Source organism: Muntiacus reevesi, chromosome 1, assembly GCF_963930625.1.
Source record: "Muntiacus reevesi chromosome 1, mMunRee1.1, whole genome shotgun sequence".
NCBI classification, from domain to species: Eukaryota; Metazoa; Chordata; class Mammalia; order Artiodactyla; family Cervidae; genus Muntiacus; species Muntiacus reevesi.
Genome location: NC_089249.1, coordinates 42,429,047 through 42,448,902, shown reverse-complemented (window position 1 = coordinate 42,448,902; position 19,856 = coordinate 42,429,047). Strand labels below are relative to the sequence as shown.

The 19,856-nt window shown below is 46.4% G+C and overlaps 1 protein-coding gene across 3 annotated transcripts in view; it reads left to right on the top strand.

The window, feature by feature from the left end:
* ETV6 (ETS variant transcription factor 6) overlaps nt 1-19,856 on the top strand; it is a 278,846-nt gene that overhangs the window by 235,501 nt on the left and 23,489 nt on the right. For all 3 annotated transcript variants that reach the window (XM_065941197.1, XM_065941193.1, XM_065941205.1), the window contains exons 4-5: nt 5,179-5,313; nt 18,926-19,471. In XM_065941197.1, the coding sequence (XP_065797269.1) occupies nt 5,179-5,313; nt 18,926-19,471 (681 nt within the window). The remainder of the gene's footprint in view (nt 1-5,178; nt 5,314-18,925; nt 19,472-19,856) is intronic.

Below are 19,856 nucleotides of genomic sequence, written 5' to 3'. Positions count from 1 at the left end.
TGTGCACGGGCTTTCTCTAGTTGAGACAAGTAGGGGCTACTCTAGTTGTAGTGTGCAGGCTTCTCGATGTGGCTTCTTTCGTTGCAGAACACAGACTGTAGGCCGTGTGGGCTTCAGTAGTTGTAGGGGAGGGGCTTCGTTGCCTGGACCAGGGATCAAACCCATGACCCCTGCACTGGCAGGCGGATCCTTAACCACTGAGCCTGGTAGGAAAGTCCCCTCGGTTTCCTTTCCTGGGACTATGCAAATCAAGGCCCCTGAAACTCACTAGCTTCACAGCAAACCCACTTGTGCATGTGGATACATGAACCATGTGTGTTTGCTTGAAGACTGAGGGAGAAACCCACAAAAGCTATTGTCCCTTAAACAATAGCCTTGGTTTCATTGCTTAGTACAATGGAAGCATCTTTTAGGGTTAGTACTAGTTATTTCTTTTCTGGGAAGACAGAGAAGATTTATCAAGGACTGAATAGGCCAAGAGTTTCTTGAACAAGTGCCTTGAATTCAGGCCAGTGGTCATTTGCTTTGTTAGATATATGGCTCATGCTCCTTATATAGCAGGCAAATAAATATAACTTCTTTTTAAATATCTTCTTTATTCCAGAGCTCTTTTTGTTAATATCACTTTTGAGATGTCATCTCCTTGTATATGAAGATTTTCAGAATGTAGCCAGAAAGCATACTGGGTGCTGGAGGAACTGGGGGCCAGTGAAGATGGAAAAGGATGGGGGGGCACCTTTATTTATTTAGGAAACTGTTGCAGATGGGACACACATGCTGTGCTGCTCCAAAAGCCAAAAACTAGGAACCGAGGTACATAAGATTACAGAGGCCAGCGTCCAGCCCAACAGAGGAACCTCCTAGCGACTAGAGCTGTCCAAAAATGGTTTGCTTATGCTGTGGCTGGCTGCCCATCATGGAAGTACTCAGCCAAAGCTACTTCTTGGCAGGGGGCTTTTGCTGAACACAGGTTCGACTCCATCTAAGAAACTTGTAGAATCCTATGATTCCAAGTCATTATCGGGCACAAAATATTCCTGCCAGGCACACACAGCAGCACACACAGTGGGTTGGTTTTGCCCCAGAGTAGTGATGTTTGTGCTAAGCCAGCCACGATCCCCAACTGAGCTCCTGGTCGCCAAGGAAACATGTCTGTGGATGGACTGGTTCAGTACTCTACGGTCTTAGAATCATGTTTTTCCCTAACCTGGGACCCTGGGCCCAGGCTCCCACCCTTTAGCTAGCTGTCACAGGTGTCACTTCCAAATGCTGTCTTACTAGTTCTTGAAACTTAGGTAAGGAACTGGCCGAGCTCTGCCTGACCTCCTCTCCCCAACTCACTCAAAGAGCAGCCTTCTCTGCCTGGCTCCCTTTGCCAATTTTGGGATGAAAGGCTGCAGAGAGGCAGCACAACGGCCTGGGGAAGTATGGGGCAGAGCACAGGTCAGCCCTGCTTAGCCCATCAAGCCAGGGTGAGGCGTCCCGAGAGACCAAGATGGGGGAATGGCCTCAGTCCGCCTTGCCTTTTGGGAACATAACCATGACCATGACCCAGACACTCCTGCTTTGTTCTCCCTCAGGGTCCACAGGTCTGTCCTAAACCACTTTAATAATATCTGTAGTAATAGTGGAGATAGTGGCGGTCACACAGCATCTGGTGTTCGCTGGGTTCTCACTGTCAGATGCTGTGATGAGTGTATTACCTGATTACCTCGCTGGGTCCTCATAGGCCCCCCCTGTAAGGTGGTGGTTGTTATCGTTATTGTTGTTTAGCTGCTCAGTCGTGTCCAACTCTTTGTGACCCCAGGAGCCTGCCAGGTTCCTCTGTCCATGGGATTTCTCAGGCAAGAACACTGGAGTGAGTTGCCATTTCCTTCTCCAGGGGATCTTCCCCACCCAGGGCTCGAACCCACATCTCCTGCATCAGCAGGCAGGTTTTCTACCACCGAGCCACCTGGGAAGCCGTCCTGGGAGGAAGATGCTACTGTGCTCTGTTGCACTTAGTTGCTCAGTCGTGTCCGACTGTTTGTGGCCCCATGGACTGTATCCCCCCAGGCTCCTCTGTCCATGGAATTGTCCGGGCAAGAATACTGGATTGCCATTCCCTTCTCCAGGGGATCTTCCCAGCCCAGGAATCGAACCCAGGTCTCCCACATTGCAGGCAGATTCTTTACTCTCTGAGCCACCAGGGAAGCCCAAGAATACTGGAGTGGGTAGCCTATCCCTTTTCCAGGGGATATTTCCGACCCAGGAATTGAACCAGGGTCTCCTGCATTGGAGGTGGATTCTTCACCAACTGAGCTATCGGGGAATCCCAGATGCTGCTAATACTGCCGTTTTACAGATGAGGAACTGATGCCTGGAGAACTTAAAGGACATCCGCTTTGTAGACTCGCTTTCTCTGTACCTACAGAGAAATGGAAAAGAAAGTGATGCCCGCTCCCCACTCAGAGCCCTTGGAGTGACCTCCAAGGAGGGGCCAGGTGTCACATGCACCCAGACCCTGCTGCTCGACATCCTCCTCTGAGGGGGACGTTTGCATTTCCCAGAAAGTCAGGTACCTGCTCAAGGTCGCCTGGGGGAGGCTCATCCCGCAGCCCAGGCTCCAGGGCCCTCCCCACACACCAGCCTGCCTCCAAAGCAGCAGAGTCCGCCACCTTCTCACACACTCCATCTGCATTTCCTGGCCTCCCCTTTCTAAATGGGCACATTAATTACTGCCCATTTTCTTAGTAATCATCTGGAACACTTTTTTCTTTTTTTCCCCAGGGTTTTCGTTTTCTCTCAGGCTACTACCGAAATAAAGCTTTGCTCAAAGCCACAGGATAGAACACCAGCTATGTGAGGCCGTGTAAATGGGAAAAGTTCAGGAAGACATTTACGCTAAACCCCAAGAAACAAAGTGTTGATTAGAGACTTATTTTTGTGAGCGATTAAAATATGAATCATTAAAATAGGACGGTATTTCGGGCTCTGTATCCTCATCTCGTCAGCAACAGCGTCACCATGACTACTGGGTCTGAATTAGATGAGCTCCAGAGCCTTCCCAGCCGCACGCAGTTGTGCCACCGCTCTCCCTTATACACACGAACGTTCTCAAGTCTGGTTCGGATCACCTCTGCGGCTCCTCGCCCGTGTCAGTGAAAGGAAAGACCCAGTGACATGAGGTCTTCCGTTCTTAAAGGCTTTTTGCCCTGTTTGATCGCAGTCATAAATAGTGGCAGTAAAAGTGTTAGTTGTTCAGTTGTTTCCGACTCTTCTTGACCCCTTTGACTGTAACCCACCAGGCTTCTCTGTCCATGGGATTCTCCAGGCAAGAATACTGGAGGGAGTTGCCATTCCCTAATAGTGGCAGTAAGTTATATTAATATAATGACCAAAATTCGAAGATAGAGGAAGAAACAAAAGCGAAACCCAAGGGTATCTCAGGAATCACTTCGGACGGGGTATCGTGGAACTTTATTTGGTACAGATAGAAAAGGTGCAGAAGTTTGCAGAAACAAAGGAATTCATTTGAAGTGTTTCTCAGGTTCAGGATGAGTTGAAGGGGAAAAAACAAAAATTTAGCCATAGCCCAAAATATGCAGTTAGATTAAGTTGTTAATTAAAGTATCTGTTAAAAATGGCTAAAATTAGAGACAAAAAGCCCATTGTTTGGTACAATTGTTGACTGCGTATCTGTGTGTGGAAGGGCGTAGGGGGACAGTCAGAAAAGCCTGCGGTATTTTTAAGACTAATCACCCACGTCGAAGGGGTGTTGAGGCACCCACCTGCGTTTTTGAACTTGGAGCTAAGTCAAAGGGGAGGGACAGAGCAGGACAGCTTTTCTTTCTTTCTTTCTTTTTCTTTTTTTGCTAACTAACTACTCAGTGGACACTTCAAATACAAAATATATCAGCGCAGAAGGCCCCCAGTTCAAACCAGCCCCTCCCATCCTCTGCGAGAGGCTGACATCCAAAGATGATTTTTTGGGATGGTGGAACCTGGGAGCAATGCCTGTATGTATTTTTAGAAGGAAGCATAAGTTTGAGCTTCCCAGAATATGCTAGTTCATTATAGGGTATCTTTAATATTAATAGTTAGCACCTCTGATTAGACTTGTAAATTTTTTTTTTCATATTTATTCTTTTCCTGCCTGGGATTGGGATGGATTAGAAAAAGGCACTTTTTTTTTTTTTCTGTTGGGAAGATTTCTATGAAGAATCCATGAATTGTCATTGAAACATTAAAACTTTTCATCCTTAATGACTTTATCTTCTTTGAATAATCTAAAATGCAAATAGAAGCATTTATTGTTTTAATAAAAGGAATAGCAATAAGTTGGGACAATTTAAGTTTCTAATAAAGTCTCGTATGTCCCTATGACAGGCTGTTATATTGCAGTTACTAAAGCAGTTGAATGATGTGGAGGGAAAAAGATACTCAACTATGATAAGCTTGATTCTAATTCTATAACTATATCATATACTGTTGTTGTTCAGTTGCTCAGTTGTGTCCAGCTCTTTGCGACCCCATGAACTGCAGCACACCAGGCTTCCCCATCCTTCACCATCTTCCAGAGTTTGCTCGAACTCAAACTCATGTCCACTGAGTCAGTGATGCCATCCAGCCATCTCATCTTCTGTCACCCCCTTCTCCTCCTGCCCTCAAACTTTCCCAGCATCGGGGTCTTTTCCAGTGAATCAGTTCTTTGCATCAGGTGGCCAAAGTATTGGAGCTTCAGCTTCAGCACCACTCCCTCCAGTGAATATTCAGGTTTGGTTTCCTTTAAGATTGACTGGTTGGATCTCCTTGCTGTCTAAGGGACTCTCAAGAGTCTTCTCCAGCACCACAGTTTGAAAGCATCAATTCTTCAGCAAAAACATACTCTATATAGTATTAATAGGGTTCTTATTTCTTAGGAATAGGATTATAAATGACTTTTGTTTTCTTTCTACCTTCCTATTCCTTTTTTGTATGTGACTTTCATAATCAAAAAAGTTTTTAAAAAGTCCCACATGGCTCTGACCTTCTGAGTTTTAGTGCCACATCCTATCCCCTGTAAGCTGCCTGTGGACAGACCTGCCTTCCTCAACATCACGTCTTTAGGACAGTGGCAGGCGCAGAGTTAGAGCTCAGCAAATAGTTGTTGAACGGAACACTCCCATTTCCCTGTTTCTCTCTGCTTTTTCTCCCCAGGTGATGTGCTCTATGAACTCCTTCAGCATATTCTGAAGCAGAGGAAACCCCGGATTCTTTTCTCACCGTTCTTCCACCCCGGGAACTCGATACACACGCAGCAGGAAGTCATTCTTCACCAGAACCATGAAGAAGGTACCCGGGAGGCGACTCTCTCGTCCGAGATGTAGCCTAGCCCCAGAGCTTCCGCTGTCTCTCTGTTCTTATTCACGTGATTCATTTTTCATTTGACCAGCATTTACTGAGTACTGACTGTGTTTGAGACCCTAAGGGAAATGCCAAGGTGAATAGGATCTCTCTTTGGTTCTCTGCAACTCCCAGTCTCGGGGAGGAGATGAGATAGATACGCACATCAATAACAAAGAAAAGCTATAACAGGCACCATAAAGAGAAGGTGGAAGGGGAGATGACAGCCAGTGCAGGCATCAGGTTCAGCGTCACAAAGGAGGTGGCCTGCAGGTCTCCTTGAAGTTCTGATAAGCAGGAATGAAGTGGGGGAACATTCCAGGAGGACCCAAGATGGAGTTACATCCTTGGAATCGAGAGCAATCACGTGACTGGGGTTACAGAGCTTATCTTTCTTTTCCCCCTACCTTTGATGATGAAAGACTTCAAACAGACCCCAAATAGGGAGAATAAACTAACTAGAGCCCTGTAAGCCATCCCCCTGTCTCAACAGTGATCCACATTTCTCTGCTGTAGAACCAGTCCAAGGAGGTAAGATTAGAAGCAGGACTTGGAGGACTATGATTTCTGGGCTGTGGAGCAAAGTAATGGGGAGTCATTGAAGATTTTGAGCAGAGGGTCACATGTGCTGGGGGAAGAAAAGAGACCCAAACCCTGTGAACTCGATGGGGGTCCGGGGGGGTCTCATCCTCTGCTCCGGAGGCAGCGTCTTGCCGTGTGTTCAGTGGGAAGACGGTTCAGACGTTCCAGGCACCACTCGGCTCTGGCCAGTTACATGGTTCTTATCAAATTACTGGTAGAAACCAGAACAAAAGACCGGAATTGAATTGTGGCCCCGGACAGAGCTCCACAGCAGGTGTTTGGGGACAGAAATAGGGTGTAAAAAAATCTTCCTCTGCTCCCTGTTCTGTTGAACTGCAAGGTATCAGGCCTCCTGGGAGCATTTCCTCCACATCTTTCTGCCTGAATTGGGAACCAAAGTAATTCTTTTAAATGTATCCTTTGGACCAGATTATGAGGGGCCTAAAATCCTGTGTTTTTTGTTTGTTTATTTTTCTAGAGGCATTTCCTTAAACTGATGGAGCATCCCCCAGAGCAGCACTATTTTTGTTTCATTGTTGGCAAATTAAAAAATGAGAAGTTATGTGTTTTCTTAATTAACACTTCACAAAACAGAGCCTGGCTCCAGGCGACCTGACCGGCATCTCTTTCGTGTGCCAAGCGTTTCACAGCGGGTCCCCTCGCCTCCGTGATGGAGAATAAACCTATGCTTCTTGCAGGCTCCCTGTCTGTGCCTCTCAGCCTGTCCTCCCCAGCGTTACCTTTGCTGAATTTAGCTGCTACCTCTCAACCCCGGTTTGGTTTCTCTGCTTTTTTACCCTTCCTGCCCTATACATTTGCATAGTAGCCAATAGCTACTCCAGAGAGCAGGAGGTGAGTTTACTGAAGCTTGATATTAGGGCAAGAAGCAGAGTATGTAGGCTGCGTCTTCAGATACAAAATGTGTGTGATGGCTTGTTGGGGGTGGTGCGTGCATGCTAAGTCACTTCAGTTGTGACCAATTCTTTGCAACCCCATGGACTATAGCCTACCAGGCTCCTCTGTCTGGGATTCTCCAGGCAAGAATACCAGAGTGGGCTGCCATTCCCTTCTCCAGGGGATCTTCCCAACCCAGGGATCGAACCCGCATCTCTTATGCCTCCTGTATTGCAGGCAGGTTCTTTACCATTAATGCCACCTGGGAAATCCAGTTGGGAGTGGAGTTGTCTTTTATTTGTTTTCTCTTTGTCCTTTTGTCTGTTTTCTCTTTTTCTCATTATTTATAAGAAGGAAAACTCCCATTTGGAATTTCTCTTCCCCTTTTTATCCTCAGCTGTGATTGGTGGCCGATAGCCTCACCTCATGACAACTCCCTCCTCCTCTCGGCCTAATCTGACTCCTGAGCAGGTGTTGTTTGTTGTTCTCATTGGCAGGAGCCACTCAGTAGGGAACACCAGCCCCTCTCTGAGCCCGTCTCCCACCAAGAAAATACAAATGCACTGCCCAAAACGCCTTAGTGAGCTATGCCCTCAAGTGCTGTGCTGTTGGCAGTAGTGAGCTCAGTAGGTAAAAGGATGGAGCTAAGGAGGCCAAGGTCAAGGGCTGATCCATCGCCTTGTGGACCAGATAGCTCTGCTCCAGACCTGCCCCTAAAAGTAGCCCCTTCTCAGAGACGGTTCCTTCAAGCTGATGGCCAGGAATCATGATCGTGCTACCCGCCTGCTCCTTCACTTGCTCTCACATGAGCAGGTGGACACATAGAAAGGAGCATAGGTCTCTGTCAGATGGGATCACGTGAGAAGAGCTGTATCAGGCACAAGGTGATATGAGGAGCCTGCTGGCCCCAAACTCCAGATGTATGGGTGGATTTGGTGACAAAAGGGACCAACTGGAGAGGTGAAGGGATGTGTACAAGGTCCCTACTTCCAACCACCTTTCCTTTCTTTTCCATCAAAAAGAAAATATATCCAGCTTAACATGAGTTGACCCTAGGATCAATACTGTTATATTATGAATGAAAAGAAAAACTGTTAGTTGCTCAGTGGTGTCTGACTCATTTCGACCCCATGGACTATAGCCCCCCAGGCTCCTCTGTTCAAAGAATTCTCCAGGCAAGACTACTGGAGTGGGTTGCCATTCCCTTCTCCAGGGGATCTTCCCAACTAGGGATCGAACCTGAGTCTCCCGCATTGCAGGCAGATTGTTTACCATCTGAGCTACCAGGGAAGCCCTTCTATCATGAATGAAGTGAAGTGAAGTCACTCAGTCGTGTCTGACTCTTTGCAACCCCATGGACTGTAGTCTACAAGGCTTCTCTGTCCATGGAGTTTTCCAGGCAAGAGTACTGGAGTGGGTTGCCATTTCCTTCTCCAGGAGATCTTCCCAACCCAGGCATCGAACCCGGGTCTCCCACATTGCAGGCAGACACTTTACCGTCTGAGCCACCAGGGAAACCTGGTAACACATTAATGTGGGCATCTATTAACATACAGAAAGATCTGATCTTGGGGGGAGAAAGTTTGTAAAGTGAAATTATAAGCATCCAATATTACATGCCCAATGCTTTGTGTTACATAATTGGGGATACAGAACAATGTAAAAGTGTGTTGCTGTTGACTTGACACAGAGCTGAGACCCTCAACAGGCTGGCACCGTGAGGCATGCAGAGTGACCTGGAAACAAAGCCGCATTCACTCCTCCACCCCACCTCCCCCCATGTCTTCCCCTCATCACTGCCATCGACTTGACCAGTTCAGACTTTCATGATTTCACAGTGGGAATTTATATCACAGGACAAGCGCATCTTGTTTATCCCAGCAACAGTTCCTTGCAGATACCCCATGTGAGGACATTACACCACCGTCTTCCCTTCTGTGCTGGCATCCTCATGGCAGTACCAAGCTAGGAGATCACTGTTAGCTCAGAGGCTCTGATGGGAGAGGAGGGTGACCCATGAATTCAGATCCCTCCTTTTGTAGACATTCATGATCTCTGCGACGTACACTGTCCTTCAACTATGCCATAACTTGGGCCTAAGCAGTACTCAGATTACCACCTTCATCCAGGAGAACCAGCATTCTTCTCTTCCCTTAGTTAGTTACTGAGCTTCCCTGGTGGTTCAGTGGCAAAGAATCTGCCTGCAGTGTGGGAGACCCTGGTTCGATCCCTGGGTTGGGAAGATCCCCTGGAGAAGGGAAGGACTCCAGTATTCTTGCCTGGAGAATCCCATAGACAGAGGAGCCTGGTGGGCTACAGTTCATGGGGGTTGCAATGAGTCAGGCATGATTGAGGGACTAACATTTTCACTCTTACATAGTCATGGAAGGGGTGGGGAAGGCACTATTATATAACTAAGATAATCCGTACCCAGACACTTATGCCAGTGAAATGGGACTCTAGACACATGGTCAGCTTAGAATAATGTTTTAAAGAATGAGACCTGGCCATCAGGAAACCAGGTTCTTATCCTCTCTCCTGCTGTGACAGTCATAAGGGCTCAGATTCTCATTTCTCTCTCCCTTAGTCACCCCAGTTACAAGACAGGAAATTCAACCAAATGGTCTCAGATCTTAGAACTCTCAAGTCCTAAGGACTGAGTCTCCCTGGGTGATATGAAGATGAATAAGACACATTCTCTACCTTCAGTGTCGTGGGCGACTAAAATCCAGAAAAACAGAACAGTGTCCTGTCTGGTGATGCTCAGAAATGTTGAGCATCAGTTCTCGTTTATCTCATCAAGAACTTTTGATAATATTACCCCTCTTAGTAGTCAAACCAAGATTAGCGTCATTCACTTGTTTCATGGTGAAAACCTCATTTTAAATAGATTGCTTTTCTTTGGTTGGTGACCCATTTTATCTGCATGAGATGAGTTAGGTGTAAGTTAGATAGCTATGTGGGGCTTCCCTGGCAGCTCAGAGGTAAAGAACCTTCCTACCAATGCAGGAGATGTGAGTTCGGTTCAGTCATGCAGTCGTGTCTGACTCTGTGCGACCCCATGGACCGCAGCACACCAGGCCTACCTGTCCATCACCAACTCCCGGAGTTTACTCAAACTCATGTCCATCGAGTCAGTGATGCCATCCAACCATCTCATCCTCTGTCATCCCCTTCTCCTCCTGCCCTCAATCTTTCCCAGCATCAGGGTCTTTTCCAATGAGTCAGCTCTTCGCATCAGATGGCCAAAGTATTGGAGTTTCAGCTTCAACATCAGTTCTTCCTCTTACTCCTTGGGAAATGCCACCTGATTTCTTTGAGATAAGGGCTCAGAGGGCTTCCCAGGTGGTGCTAGTAGTAAAGAAACTCCCTGCCAATGCAGGAGAGGTAAGAGACATGGGTCCAGTCCCTGAGTCAGGAAAACCCCATGGACAGAGGAGCCTGGTGGGCTACAGTCCATGGGGTCGCAAAGAGTTGGACGTGACTGAAGCAACTTAGCAGGCGTGCACACAACGGGGGCTAGCGGGGGACTAGATTCACCTCCAGAGAAGGAAGTCCTCTGATGACATGATCTTGCTCTTTCTCCTCTGACCCTCATGCTGCCTTACCCCCTCCCTGTAAATGGCTCACAGTGTTTACCTCCAAATGGCCACTTGGCTCATCTGCAGCCTGATCCCTGATTTCTCCATTCACTTCTCTTGTGGGGCTTTCTTGAGACAGAAGGAAACTCCTCTGCACCCCCTGCGAAGAGCAGAGCCAATGTCCAGCCAGGAGCACAAAGCCTCCTCTATGACTGATGTGGACTTGCTCACACTGTCTTCACTGAACCACCAACAGGGGTGGCCCTTTGGAGGCCGTCCCGCACACAGTGATGAAGATTAAGCCTCAGAGCCCTACATGTCCCCTGTTTTGTTTCTTTTTTAGTTTTTGGTCGCACCACACAGCTTGTGTGATCTTAGTTCCCCAACCAGGGATTGAACCTGGGCCCTCAGCAGTGAGAGCACAGAGTCCTAACCCCTGGACAGCCAGGGAATTCCCATGTTTAGTTTCTTTCAGCCCCTTTCACCCAATGATTATAAAGTTCTAGACACTTCCAGAGGATTTACTGTGTTTGACCTCGGACCTGTGTGACTCCTACACTCCAAGCTAGGGCAGTTTTCTTCTTGGGGCCTACAGGGGAATTCAGTGACCGCTGAATGTGATGGGGGAGTTGAGTGAGATGGGAACTCTGAAATGGGCAGGCACAGGGTCGGTGGGAAGTCTTAGCTGAACGTCTTGGAAAGGCGATAGTGGGGGTAGTTTCTAGGGCTGCCGCACACTGGGTGACTTGAACAACGGAAGTGCATTGCCTCAGAGTTCTAGAGGCCGGAAGTCCAAGACCAAGGTCTCAGCAGGATGGGTTCCTTCTGAAGCTGGGGGGATATCTGTGCTATGTCTCTGCCAGCATCTGGTGGTTTGCCAGCGATTTTTGGAGATCCTTGGCTTATGGGTCTTGCGTGGCTTACCTCCTGTGTCTTCATTTAGCACCTGTAGGCTTTTGTTGTCATTTTGCCACGTCTGCCTTCTCCATGAGACTATGATACCCCTGAAAGCCAGGACCTCGTTTCCTTACTCTTCATATACTGTGCATCTGAAAGGCTACCACACATATGGTTGGCATCACCGAAAGGTCTTTGCTTCAGTTTGTATTGTAAGGACTGTGATAAAACATACCTCTCCAGTCGGGCAACGTGTGCATGTCTGTGTCCAGCCTCCCCCATTCAGGGGGGCAGCAGTCATGTCAGAACAGGGGCCCCCGACTCCAGAATGACCTCCTCTTACCTAAATACATCTACAGTGACCCTTTTCCCAAATAAGATCTCTTTCTGGAGTACTAGGGGGTGGTGACTTCAACACATGAATCTGGGGGTGGGGGAGCACAAATCAACTCGTAACAGGTTACAAAACCTGAGTGTATGTATGAAATCTATTTTCAATTCCATCTCAAGACCTAGAGTCTTTCATTTTTGTGTAGGTCTTTATATCACACATGGTTTCTGCTACTCTTTTACAGAACTGCTGGGAAATGGTGTTTTCAGGGAGAAAAAAATGTGGATCCCAGTGTACTGAGGATGATGAGTGAGAGTTACCTGCTGGGCCTGTTGATTTGTATCTCCCTGACCAATGGCTCTTATTATCATCCATAGCCTTAGGGATAACACAACAGGCAAATGTGATCCTGGTGTGGGAGACATAAACTTGACCTTAGCCTCTGCTCTACCCTGGAAATTTTCTAATCAAAAACCAAGAGTTTAACCAAAGGCAGTTTTGCTTTGTTGTTAAGGTCTACCAGTTATTCATTACATCATGTGAATAAGTGTAAAGTGTCAGTCACTCAGTCACATCGGACTCTTTGGGACTGCATGGACTGTCCATGCAGTTCTCCAGGCAAGAATACCAGAGTGGGTAGGCATTTCCTTCTCCAGAGGATCTTCTCAACCCAGAGGTCAAACCTGGGTCTCCTGCTTTGCAGGCAGATTCTTTACCATCTGAGCCACCAAGGAAGCCCAGTGTGATTAAATGGGGTTGAATTTTGATGAATTTTAAGTAGAGAAACTTCACTAATAAATAAAAGGAAAGAGGATGAGAAAAGAAATCAGACCTCTTTTTGTGACCTTCACATTTAAGGTCCTACCTTATTGGGGGCTTTTTGGTAGTGAGAAGAAGGGGTTATTTGTGTCTAGAAGAGGTCCACAAGAAGAAAGGGTTGGGATCAGAAAGTCCTTTCCACCAGAAGGAGGTCCCCTATCAGTCCCAGCTACATTCCCTGCCCCACCGCACCCCACCCCCTTTCTAAGTCCCAAGTGACCAATTGTATGTGGCCTTTCCACTCTCTTCCTTGTACGTTTCCCTACCATATCAAGACCTTCAGACCAAGGGCAATGTGGATAATTTTCCAGTTTTCCAGCTGGGCAGTTCACCAAGAACAAACCCAGACATCAAGGCCAGACCAAAAAAACATCTTCTTGTTTTAGACAGAAGACTCCTACATCTAGGGGATTTAATGCACCCACTGTCCGCTTAGTGCATTTCCTGTGTCCGGAGCTTCTCTGCCTGGCGGCTCTGGTCTCATAAGTTTCCATGCCCTGCTGCCAACTTGTAATAACAGAGGCAGCAGGGTAGCAACATCAGAGCCATCTCCATACGTGGGCGCGTGCTTTTTGCAAACTGCAACAAAGCTTGGAAGGGCTCATTGCAGACCTTTCAGCCTTGACAGTGGTTGTGCCCAGACCACCAGGAGCCTGGAATTAAATACCCTCTGTTCCAGTTCTCCACAGTTAATGTTATCAACTTCATCAAGTACTTCCTCTTTCAGTGGTGTCTGCAGAGAAATAAATAAATCAAGCCCATCCAAGTCCTGTTTCTGCCCAGATTCTGAGTCAAAAGTAACATCAGAGTTGGATAAGCCAGAGTACTGTCTCCCTCCCTCATTGTTCCCAAAATCTGGGCAGGAACAGAGAGTGAAATCTCTCCAGGACATTACATCAGTTCCTCTTTTACCCTTGGCATGAAAAGTTCTTCCTCTCATAGTCCTCCCAGACTTCCTAAGGCTTGCCCCAAGTGCACACCCATCCACTGAGCCTTGACGCCTGGGACATCAAAGAAAACCTGCAGGTAACCAGGCTGCTGGCCAAAGCCTGTGTCCATTTTGAAATCTGTAAGACAGGAAATGGATTCAGGAAATAGGATTTCTCAGTACATGGTCTTCATCATCCTTAAGTATTTTTAAACCTTAATAAGCTTTTAAGGAAAGGGAGACAATCTATAAATGGCATTTAGAAGAAAATATATGAAACTTCAAAATGCAACTGACTTAAATATTGCTTACAGTGATCATATTCTGTGACGTGGACAAAGGAGAAATTCATTTTTGTGGATGCAGAACTGACATCCATATTAGCTATGAAAAGAAAAATTTGCCTCATCTCCAGATGATTGCAGATCATTTCTGTCATACTAATAATTTCAGCCATTAAAGTTAACTCCCTGGGCTAATCAGTGTCCTGCAAGTTTTTGTCTGCATTGAGATTAAAGTGAGGAAGTTAGGACTTGTCATCCCAACCTATACCCTTGCAAGGTTGATTAAGCACCTTAATTCCCTTATAAAATCATAACCACTGAGCCATATCACCTGAAAACTAATAGTTCCTTAATATCATCAGCTATTTTCTTAATGTCACATTTTCCCAGCTATTGCATAAATGTTTTTACAGTTGGTTTGAATCAGAATCTAAGCAAGGATCTGTTTGTTCATTGCAAACAGTTGGCGTGTTTCTTGAGTCTCTTTCAATCTATAGGTCTCCATCCATATCTTTTCTCTTTTGATATTTTATTTTTAATTATTTATTTATTTGGCAGCACTGGGTCTTAGCTGAGGCATGCACACTCTTTAGTTGTGGCATGTGGGGTCTAGTTCCCTGACCAGGGATCAAATTCAGACCCTTGCATTGGGAGCATACAGTCTTAGCTACTACACCACCAGGTAAGTCTGTCCTTATTTTTCTTGTGCACATGCTTGCACACACTCTTTCTAGGTGTTTAAAAAAGAAGTTAACCATAATTAGTATAACTTTCCCCCTGTATATTTTCTATCTGGTTGCTTTCAAGATTTTCTGCTTATTTTTGGTTTTCAGCAGTTTGACTGTGTGCCTGGATGTGGCTTTCTTTGTATTTATCCTATTTGGAATTTGCTGAGCTTCATGAATCTTTAAGTTTGTATATTGCTGTTGTTGTTAACAAATTTTAGGACAGTTTGGCCATTATTTCTTCAATTTTTTTTTTTTGCCTCATTCTTTCTGTTTTTTCTTGTTTAACAATGTTAAAATGAGTGTGCAGGAAAATCATCTTATTTTCTTAGATGAACACATAAGTATTTAGGATAGGATATCAGAATTTCTGGGGCTTCCCTGGTGGCTCAGTGGTAAAGAATCTGCCTGCCAATGCCTAGGGTTCAATCCCTAGGTTGGGAAGATCCCTTGGAGAAAGAAATGGCAATCCACTCCAGTATTCTTGCCTGGAAAATCCCATGGACAGAGGAGCCTGGCAGACTACAGTCCATAGAGTCACAAGAGTCAGACACAACTTAGCAACTAAACTACCACCATCAGAATCCCTAATTTGCTTTAAAATAATATATTTTTTAAGAATGTGTTGATGAGAGGTAAAAATCCTCCTCCATTAAAAAAAAAATTCTCACTTTCTTGAACTCCAGTTGATCTCTTTTAGACCATTTCATATTGTTCCCACAGGTCACTGAAGATCTATTTCTTTGTCTTTAATCTTTGTTGATCTGTTTTCATATTTGCTAACCCTTTCTTTTATCATCTCCCATCTGCTAAGTCTGTCCAGTCCAGTATTTCAAGCACTGTATTTTTCAGTTCAAAAACCTTTTTTGATAGTTTCCTTTTCTCTTCTGATGATCTTCATCTGTTATCAGTCATTACCACCATTATCTTTAAGTACTTGAACTTATTTATAATAGCTACTTTAAAGTTCTTATTTGTTCCTTCCAGTATCTAGATTATCTGAATCTGTTTCTATTGCCTGCCTTCCCTCTTGAATATGGGTCATATTTTTATGTTTCTTTACATGTCTAGGAAATCTTTAGTGGATACTTAATATTATAAATAATATGTTATAGAGGCTCTGGATTATGTTACATTCCCCTGAAGAGTGTTGATTTTTCTGCTAGTAGGCAACAGTTAAGTAACTGGCTGATCAATCTGAATTTGTGGAGGCTAGATCTTATATTTGGCTAGGGAACATCTATTTCGTTTTTACCTTTAGTGCTCAGGCAGATCCCTTTGTCCTAGAGCACTAGTCCTTATTCCAAAGGTATGACCATTCTGGGGCAATCAATAAATAGCCTGAGGTGTTTTCAGAGTCTTCCTTGATAGATCTCCAACTCTGAACTCTTCCCAGCAGCACTGTGACCAGCAGCTGAGATTTCTGCTCATATCTTTAAACCGTACAGCTGTTCCCTTTCATTGAGCTCCTTGGAGTTTCCCCTGCGCACTGCTGGTCAGGAGCACATCTTAAGGATTTGGGGAATTTTATGTGCCCGTTAGTGGCTACTTCTTCTGAGGCTCCCTTCTTTATGAAAATTTTCTCAGGTTTTTTTTTTGTTGCTTTTTTTTTTTTTTGCCCTTCTGGCAGCTTCATCCTCTACTCCCTGGCATCTCAAGCACCTTTCTGTTCTTTTTCTAGCTGCTCCAGACTACATGGACTGGGGCGGTCCCTCTGGGTGAAAAAGTGAAAGTCACTGAGTCTTGTCCGATTCTTTGTGACCCCATAGACTGGAGCCCACCAAGCTCCTCTGTCCATGGAATTCTCCAGGCCAGAATGCTGCTGAGTGGGTAGCTATTCCCTTCTCCAGGGGATCTTCCCAACCCAAGGATCAAACCCAGGTCTCCCACATTGTAGGCAGCTTCTTTACTGTCTGGGTGAAAGCTGTATAAATTTGGATCTCACTCTGGACAGTTTCTTTCTTGCAAGACTATAGTCCCCTCAATAACTTTTTTTTTGGCCATACCTCAAAGCATGTGGGATCTTAGTTCCCTGACCAGGGATTGAATCCATACCCCCTGCATTGGAAGCACAGAGTCTTAACCACTGAACCACCAAGGAAGTCCCTCAATAACTTTTATAAATACATTTTATCCAGACACACAGGAAAACTAGTCTGCTACAAGTCATTCTGCCATTGTTGAAACTGAAATCCTCTTTATGAGGAGAAATATGATAGCATACCATAGTATTTCACCTTACTTTACTTATCTAACCATAGAGCCTGGAGACTGGTCCTTAGCACAATATTAAGGTACTCCTTATTCCATTTTATAGCTGTGTATCCTTCATCATTTAGAGAGAGACTCTCATTTATTAAATCAGTCTTCTGTTGGTAGCTATTCCAATGATTGTGTGCATGCTTAGTCATGTCCAGCTCTTTGTGACTTTATGGATTATAGCCTGCCAGGCTTCTCTGCCCATAGGATTCTCCAGGGAAGAATATTGGAGTGGGTTGCCATTTCCTCCTCCAAGGGATTATCCTGACCCAGGGATCAAACCTGCATTTCTGGCATCTCCTGCATTGCAGGCTGAACCACCACTGAACCACCTGGGAAGCCAACCCAATGATTAAGCACTTTTAAATTCATAGCAGCATGTTATATAGTGATTACAAAGTAAGCCCTTTGCTTTCAGGCAGATGATCATGAACAATGTTCCATTTGTTCACCATCTCATATGATTGGTGAGATCTAGTGGAGTCCCCATTTTCCTGTTGTCCCTGTGTTAAACTTTAAGCAACAACCACCTTTGACTCTTGTGTGCTAACTCTGTCAGATTCCCAGATCCCCTTTATATGTTCTTCATATAGATACTGACGTCATGGTGAAAGGAGATGACTTTGTCTTGCTTTACTTAGAACCATGGACAAGTCTTTGACCAGAAAAAGGACCTGCAGGTATATGCATGCTTTTGGTGAAACAGCTCTGGGAATAGATGTGGCCAGAGAAACGTCACTGAGATGAGCAGGGGACCCTGGAGAAAGTTCCGTGTCTGTAGGCAGATTTCTGCACTTCTGACCCTATTGAGAACAGGGCCTCCTAAAGCCACGTGTTTGCTGGTCCCTCCCTCATCCCAGCCCATGGAGCTACTTCTGCCACTGAGCTGTGCACACTCCTGATGTTGTCTTTGCTCAAATGTCTTCAGCTGGAGAGTTAAGGTGAGATGGGGTGGAGGCATTTATTGTCAGGGGTCCACTCTTCCTCCTTAACTCTACCGGTCTGACCATTTGTAGGGACTGTGAATTCAGAAACAACATGCTCCTAAATGTTTTTAAAGTGCAAGATTGTCATTCTGTAAATCAGGCCCACTGTGCCTGCTCAGAGCAGGGTTTGATGTGACTCCCCCCTCCCCGCCCCCCCTGCTGCCCCCAGTTTGTACATAGCAAAGAGGTAGATGCTCTAATGGGCATATAAGGCTATAGAATCTGACTGGAGTCTGTCTGTCTGGGTGACCTCGGGCAAGTTGCTTAACTTTTTATTTAAGAATATTTGTTTATTTGACTGTGTCAGTCTTAGTTGCACAAGATCTTCATTGCATCATGTGGGATCTTTTGCCACGGGCTCTCGGGCTCTCAACTTGTGGCCCATGGGCTATAGACTGTGCAGGCTTAGTTGCCTGGTGATATGTGGAATCGTAGTTCCCTGACAGGGATTGAATCCGTCTCCCCTTCATTGCAAGGCAGATTCTTAACCACTGGACTACCAGGGAAGTCCCTGCTTAACTTCTTTATGCCTCCATTTTTCTGTCATGTTATAAACAGGAGTAACGGTAACATCTTCTACTTGTGTGAAAGTATTGGTGGGTTCAGTTGTGTCCACTGCGTTGTGGCTCTGTGTACTGTAGTCCCCTGGGCTCCTCTGACCATGGAATTCTCCAGGAAAGAATACTGGAGTGGGTTGCCATTCCCTTTTATAGGGAATCTTCTTGACCCAGGGGTCAAACCTGGGATCTCTTGCATTGCAGGCAGATTCTTTACCATCTGAGTCACCAGGGTATATTATAAATTTTAAACAATATAATCCAATCCATAGAATAGACAGTAATTGCTTTATTATTTTCATCATCTTTATCATTAATAGCAACAACTCCTGGAAGCAGAGAATATGAAAATGTAAGTCAGTGAAAGCCTCTCGAGAGAGAGCCTCAAGGGCCCTGAAAAACCACACTAAAAGTCAAGTAACAAAAAGATAAAGAATGAATAAAGAATGAGTGTGTGGCTTCCTTGTGTTTATAAGCCACTAATAGGTGATAAATGGAATACTTGTAGACATTCTTAGCTTTTCCAGGGGCAGGAAAAGAATTTCAAGTATGTGCAATTAAATTTTTTTTTAAGCGGGGAAAAAGATTGCATATATGGGGGGAAAGGGTCTTCCTACACCTGCACATGCCCCATGCTTGTCACCTTTACGATTGCTATGGGGTTCCCTCCCCTGAGCATCCGTCTGGGTCACTGACTGTCCTTCCCTCCGCCCCACAGATAATGGTGTCCAGAGGACCTCAAGGCCGTCGGCCGAGAACGTACACCAGAACCCTCCCACCATTGAACTGTTGCACCGTTCCAGGTCGCCCATCACAACAAACCACCGGCCTTCTCCCGACCCCGAGCAGCGGCCCCTCCGGTCCCCCCTGGACAACATGATCCGCCGCCTCTCCCCAGCCGAGAGGGCCCAGGGACCGAGGCTCCACCAGGAGAACAACCACCAGGAGCCCTACCCGCTGTCAGTGTCTCCCATGGAGAACAACCACTGCCCGCCGTCATCCGAGCCCCACCCCAGGCCCTCCAGCCCCCGGCAGGAGGGCACGCGGGTCATCCAGCTGATGCCCAGCCCGATCATGCACCCTCTGATCCTGAACCCCCGACACTCCGTGGATTTCAAGCAGCCGCGGCTCTCTGAGGATGGGCTGCACCGGGAGGGGAAGCCCATCAACCTCTCGCATCGGGAGGACCTGGCATACATGAACCACATCATGGTTTCCGTCTCGCCGCCTGAGGAGCACGCCGTGCCCATCGGGAGGATAGCAGGTGGGTGAGCCCCCTGCCCTCCCGGGAGCCCCCATGCCATCCCAGTTAGGTGCCCTCCAGAGGCTCTGGGAGGCCAGGGGGAGGGAGGAGGCTTTGCCAGCAGGTGGATGAGCCCCCCGCCCTCCCGGGAGCCCCCATGCCATCCCAGTTAGGTGCCCTCCAGAGACTCTGGGAGGCCAGGGGAGGGAGGAGGCTTTGCCAGCAGGTGGATGAGCCCCCTGCCCTCCCGGGAGCCCCCACGCTGTCCCAATTAGGTGCCCTCCAGAGGCTCTGGGAGGCCAGGGGATGGAGGCTTTGCCGGCAGGAGACGAAATTCCCTAAATGGGCTAGTTAATGAGGCGCTGGGCTGCCGGAGTTAATGAGCCTCAGAAATGTGAAGAAACAA